This window comes from Anopheles coluzzii, chromosome 2 (assembly GCF_943734685.1).
Source record: "Anopheles coluzzii chromosome 2, AcolN3, whole genome shotgun sequence".
Lineage (NCBI taxonomy): Eukaryota > Metazoa > Arthropoda > Insecta > Diptera > Culicidae > Anopheles > Anopheles coluzzii.
The window spans coordinates 1,488,473-1,495,000 of record NC_064670.1 but is presented as its reverse complement, the minus strand read 5'-3'; the positions used below and the strand labels follow the sequence as shown (position 1 = coordinate 1,495,000).

Genomic DNA, 6,528 nt, shown 5'->3' with positions numbered 1-6,528 from the left:
GTTTACAGTGGATAGCCGTTTTTGTCTAAATTTAGCACAACATGCAAACGGGCAACCGCAACCGAGTCCGAACCACCTGGCTCCATCGCACCGGGAACGGACACCAGAACACAAGTTGTTTCTTATAAGCCGAATTGTTTTGATTACAAAACCAAATATGTACACAGCACAAGGCAAGGGTATTCCCTTCTTCTGCATCGTCACACTTGGCTGTGGGTCTGTTGGTTTCCTGTGCTTGTAATGTATCCTTGTGGGTGCAGCATTGTCAATTTGGATAGAATGTAATTTTGTCCGTACAAAAGGGGCACTTTAATAACAGGAATGCTCTTGTCCGAACCACCCTTGTACCGAAGGGCACTTTTAAGTGCCTTTTCAATTCCCGGGCTTGCTCCGCTCGCCAGCCAATGAATAATGTGTCCTAAAGAGCTGTCAGGCGTGTGGTGGATGAGGTGCATCCAATTTAATGCACACATTGTGCATTAGTTGCACCAATGCTGGCAGTTGCCGGTAGTGCTTGCACCCTGATGGTTTGTAAAATAAACAAGCTAATTTATTAATTATTAAAACAAACGACGAAAGCACCATTTGCGAACAGTATTTACAGATCGATTTACACTCAGCAGCCAAAAGCCATCCAGAGCGGGGGCTTTGAATTATGGGGCTGGAGCGTATTTGTGGAATTAGTTTCCCACTCTCGAGATTGAAGCACACCGGAACGGGGGTATAGTGTGCCCCAATCAGCCCACTTTGGTTGCAGGCGATGGGAGATATATGCGATCGAGACTAATGAAAATTTATACCCACACTTCCAGGGTGGACCAATTTGGGCAGCAATGTTCCCACACCGAAGGTGTGTGATCGGGGCACATTGGGCTGAATGCTTTAACCAGTTCCCTCGAAGCGCGTCCGTTCCTGAAGCCACCCAGAAGGCCGAAAAAAGCAAGCATCCCAAAAAAGTGGCCGAAAAAGTAAAATGCATTGATATTTGCCCTTCTGACCTTTATTTTGTTTTCGGCAGAATTTTATCCAACCGAGCGAAGCGCTGTTTGATTTTGAGCTCCCGTCAGTCACGCTGCATCTGGTACTGTTCTGCGCTTCAGTCGTTTATTGTGGGTCGTAATCGTGTCCGCCACCGTGTGATGTGTTTTTTACCCCGCCCCGTAGCTCTTTGCATCCCGACAATTGATAAGAGGCAGTACAATTGTGCGCCGTATTCGGTGGCGCGATTTGGACAGAAGAACTTTTCCCTGTTTGCACACAGGCAGAAGGCAAATATTCTACACGAGGCCGCAGCAGAGCGCACAAACAGCAGCAGCAGCGGACTATGCAGCGTGAAACATAAATCAAAATTAAAATGTTGTACAAAAGCGAAGGGAAAATGGATGCAGCAACAACACCAACAAAGAGCGGGGGAAAAAATAATGCAACGACCCTAACGGCCGCTTTGAAAGTACAATCCTTTGATGTAACACTTTGGCGCCATTGAGCTATTGTTTTTCGGACTGGGTCGGTGTGGGTTTCGGGCCCACGTGCGCTTTCATTTGCAGCCCAGGTCGCCCGCCGCTTTGCCTTCGTTACAGTGCTAGCGAAACAGTAATGGCGAACGGTGGTTTAGCGTTAGGTTAGTTGAGCCAGCTGGGACTAGTTGCTGTTTGGGTTGTATAAATATTTCATTCATATGAAGCGTTTTTGTGTGTTAGTTTTGGGCTTGTGCGCGCGGAATTGCTTCGTTACGTTGTCGGCAGCATGATTTCGATTGAAGTTCCGGAGGCTTCCGGATTGGCACAGACGGTGGTCGGTGGCAACAACACGAAGCGCTTTAAACAAATTGAATAGAGATGTGGTGTGGTTGCGTTGGTGGCGATTGTTTTACGCTGCAGAGCTATAGCATGTGCTATTCAAAAGGGCCATAAACAGTTAAACTAACGACTCACACGCTATGGATGATTGTGATGAAAAAGGTTAAAAACAGTTCATATATATTTCCGAAAAAATATTTACAACAGTAACAAGACGGCCGTAACGGCTAGATGAATAGAGTGAGAGAATGTGAATCTCAACAACAACGGCAGAAGGGGAAAACAAGCATCACCAGCCTAGACGTGGATGAGGAATTTCTTATGGTGCTGGTGCTCTTCCTCGGGCTTGTGCTTGGGCGTGAAGGGGTTGTGCTCGGGGTCGGCATTCAGATGGTAGTAGCTGGGCGCTTCCTCGCACTTGACATTGTACCACCAGTCGCAGGCGAATTCCTTCTGATTGAACAGTGTACCGTTGGTGCAGAGGAAGGAAGCGCCCTGGTGTCCCTCGCGCCCATCGTGGCAGGTGTGGTAGGCCTGGCAGCCGGTTTCGACGTTCGCGTACATGCCGGGGATGGCGGGCACGTTGCCACAGTGGAAGCTGGTGTGCGGCACCTCGTGGTAGATCGGATAGTCGACACCGGGCACGCCGGGAATTTTGCTAAAGTCCTGCTTGTCCTCCTTCTCGTGGTATGGCGCGTGCAGCTCGTCCTTTGGATTGTACAGCGAACCGTAGTAGTCCACTTTGACGCACTGGACGGCACAGAACAGCAGCCCCACGGTGGCAATGGCGACGAACTTTAGCATCTTGTCGACGTCGGTTATCTGTTGTGGATGGTTGTGCGAGGGGAGAGAAAGAGAGAAAACGGGGCGATGAGATAATGTACCACGACGCACAAAGGCCTGTGCTTCTTTGCCGCCGTTCCCACTGGCAATGCTTAATAGACTACATTCAGGCGCAAAAAGAGATGAACGAGCAGAAAACACGCTGCCGTAGCGAAGGCGACACAAAAAGCGGACCAGCTGACCGAATTTGAAAGTTCATTCAGCGTGCACAGCCTCCGAGCGTCCGGTGTCGGTGGAGTCACTTCAGAACCGGTTTGCATGTGGCACCAGACCTCGGCGTTGGTTTCCGATATTACGCAATTACCGCCGCCCGGACCCGACCCGAACCAACGCCCCGACCTGGCAGACCGGTTGGGCAGTGACCGGGTTTTGTGATCGCCGTGAAGGCAACACGAAAATAAGATCAATCATAGGGAATGCAATCGCTCGGTAGCGGCCGCTGGTAGGGCCACGGTTTCGTACGTTTGCACCTCCCCCCACCCTCCCCCGGTTTCGAGGCTGCGTGCGTGCTTTCAAGCCCCGAACACGTGACGGTGGTGATGGTGGCTTTGGGTCGCATTTGTGCGCAGCGCTCTGTCAAACGATCTCCGGCCGCAAGACGATGAACGCCCAGACCGTTGCAGTGGTGCTTGGTTTTATTGCGCTTCTAACGCAAAATGTCAAATTATTTACGATCGAGCAGAGTGGAATGAAGTGAATGCGAATGGTGTACCGTCCGGCCGGCTGGTAGAAGCACTCCCATCTCGCCCGATCCCCCTTCCGGGACCAAGCACGGGGACCTTGAATGCTCTTTGAGCAAAGTACATCTCCGACATCTTTTCGCAATCGGGTGCATTGTGGCTCGGGAGATACTTAGATCATAGTCGGATGCTTCGCTGCGGTCGGGCTGGTGTTGGAAATAAAATTTGAATTTATGATGTAGTAGTAAAGTGAATCTTGTTCCACAGTTGAACTGCGCCCTTCCTTCCCCTGACGCTGGCTGAAAGTGTATAAGTTTGTCCCGTTGCGGTAGTGCCTGTGCTCGCGTACGGCTTGTTCCAGTAAATGGACAAAGATTCTCTAGCGAACCAGTTGTCACCGAGCAGGCAAAGCAAAGCATATCATAAATTATCGTGGCCAAAGATTTACTTTTATGATCACATCACACGACGATGCCCGGGTGCTCTGCTCTGCAAGTGACACATCAGTCAGGCACTTTCCAAACGAACTGTATGTTACGCACACTTGCATTTGACAGGTTCGGAATGGAGATAGTTTCGCGCAGAAATTGCAGCCGCATCTGGTGCGGTGGAACGTTTCTATTTTCCCTGTTTGGAATTCGCAATGAAACAAACGCTTCAAGGAGCAGCGTCTATTTCCAAACAGCGCATGTAATCGAATCCTCTGCACGGTTTAGAACGTCATTAAAGTTGTTGCCAATAATGGATGTACTAAAGCACCTTTACGTCTTGTCGTACGGTTCAACAGTACACGATGATAATTCGTTTCAAATGATTCAAAGTCAGGAGTTGATTAACCTTCACGGGAGCTGCTCAGTAAATGTTCTATCGTTGGCGTTTGTAGCACAGCGTAGTGTGGTGGAATTAATCATATGCATCGTTTGATATTGGATTGGAAGTTTCCACGGCAACGTGCTCGATGATGGGAAGGATCAGAAAAGCACCATTCGCAAATTATCAAATTAAGCATTTGTTTTTAGAGACGAGCAGTCGGAGCAGTATGATGCCACCGATTTCGAATGATAGATCTTCGACTGATGGAAGTTTTTGCTTTCCATCAAGATTGATGAAGAATAATAAAGCCAAATGCAAGTTTTTTCGCCAGCCGGGAGGTTCCCGGGGATGTGTGAAATTACTTGGCGTGGCGAGTACTGCTAGCAATGTACAGAATCCGTTCGGTAGATTCTGATTTATGGATGAGAAATTGAACTTTCTATCACTTTTACTTCGAAACCGCAGGCATGCCTCGAAAGCGTATCAATTTTTGTGTCCTACGCCTGGTTGCGTTCGTGTGTGTATGTGTGCTAGGTAGCGCGATGTTGTCTAGAGGTCGTTCAGAAGGCGACGACCGTTACGAGCAATCTCACGTACGGCATACCCTAACACTCGGCTCCCTGACAAGGTTCCCCGACACCGACGATGGGATGTGTGTATGTGTGTGTCCCCGGGACACATCCGACATCTGCTGGCTGATTCGATGAAGATTCACGACACTCGGTAACAAGAAATCAATTTTTGTCGGCATCCTGATCTGATTGGCCCCCGGTGGATACGATTGGGTACGTGGGCAAACTCGACGAATAAACGGAAAAAGTGGTGCACGGGCGTTTGGTTCGAAATATTTATCACTCGTACATACATCACCGCCATCAGGGCGGATGATATGTGCTGTGGGTGTGTGGATGGGTTTCGCGGCAACGCACAGGGCGGACGGAGGGGTTTAAGTAACGCGGGGCACACTTGGGGATTTGGTGAGGTGTTATCTGTCGCCGCATCGCCCTCAGCAGAGTGGTACGGTAGGGCCTGCTATAGGTATCGCACTTACCCGGCTATGGATTCTGCAAACACGAGCAAGAAAAGCGCGATAAGAGGACACTACGTTGTCCCAGGAATGGTTTAAGACGCCGTTTTTTGCAAACAGACGTCGACGCGAACCGTTCGGCTGAAGCACTAATGTGAAACTGATTAAATTGGGCTCGAATTTGGAGCGAATCAAGCCGCCCAAGTCCGCCGTCCCCACCAACGATATTGGTCGTGCAAAGGCTAAGTGGTATACCTGCTGGAGGTATTGCCAGCAGAGATGTCGTTGCACTCCGCAATCTGTCGGCAGCCACAATCCCCTCCACCGGTGGCTGGTACTGTGCCAATGGTTTCGCGGGCGATTGTTATGAAAGTAACGTTTGGCAGGCCTTCGTGTGTGCGAGTGTATGTGGAGGCAAACGTATCAAACTTTAGGCCCACCTTAGACCCACAATGCGAGCCGGTAGACTGAGAGGGAAAGTGAATCTAGCCGAGCGGGCGCACGTGAACGGGCGTTTCCTCCACCAGCTCCCCATCTGCGGCATGTGTGGAAAGTAGTCGGACAACGAAAGGGAAAGGAAAAGAGGTTTATGGTGCAGTAGCAATCATAGAGCAAAAGAAAGAGACAGGGAGAGAAAAGCCGAAGATTGCTGGAAGGGGCAAGCGGGATTGAAAATCGCATCGTAGCAGAAAACAACTTTGTGGGAACGCGTTTGTGCTCACTTTAGCGTACAACATACACACACACATGCGCATACACAAACCAACATAGAAACACAGAGGAAGGCGCAAACATTCGAGCTGTTTGATGCTGTATGCAACTTTTGCCTTAGCGTTGAAGTCGAGCACTTTTCCAGTTCGCTCGCGTTCGTTCGCCGTTAAATCGGTGGTTTGATCAACCACGTGGCGGGTAACTTCATCTAGTAGGCTAGTTAGCAAAATATCGGTATCTATTACAATCTTTCTCTTTCGCTCTGTTTAGCCTGTGCTATTTCTTTCTCTTCTATCATTCAATAGAGGCAGGAAGCTAGACCGTTGAGTTTGATTTTGAATGTTGAGTGAAGGTGCGGAATAAATCAAGCTTGAATGGAAAAGGTTTACAGCGTTACTTATGAGCGTTATGAAAGGACGTCGTTTTGCTTGATTCTACACGGTAATGAACTTCTTTTTATCTTAGAATTTTATACAACAGCGTCAGGCACTGCTGGGGCAAATGTTTTTCCACAGAAAAGCAAGACCCACACTCTCCGACCTGACTGTAAACAGCAACCTCCATCAAGCGTTCCAGCACAACAGACGCGGAATGCGGGAGATGCAAAAACAACTTTTCTAAATTAAATCGCTGTGTTAAAAAGCACTCTTTAAAG

The 6,528-nt window shown here is 49.1% G+C and overlaps 1 protein-coding gene across 1 annotated transcript; it reads right to left on the bottom strand.

Moving 5' to 3' along the window:
* Positions 1-1,947: 1,947 nt before the first annotated feature.
* LOC120951973 (uncharacterized) lies at positions 1,948-5,539 on the bottom strand. Its single transcript, XM_040371010.2, has 2 exons — positions 5,187-5,539; positions 1,948-2,621 (listed from the first exon to the last, which is right to left on the bottom strand). Exon 2 carries the CDS (start codon positions 2,601-2,603, stop codon positions 2,097-2,099), a length of 507 nt encoding a protein of 168 aa, XP_040226944.2. The 5' UTR covers positions 2,604-2,621; positions 5,187-5,539; the 3' UTR covers positions 1,948-2,096.
* Between the last annotated feature and the right edge of the window lie 989 nt (positions 5,540-6,528).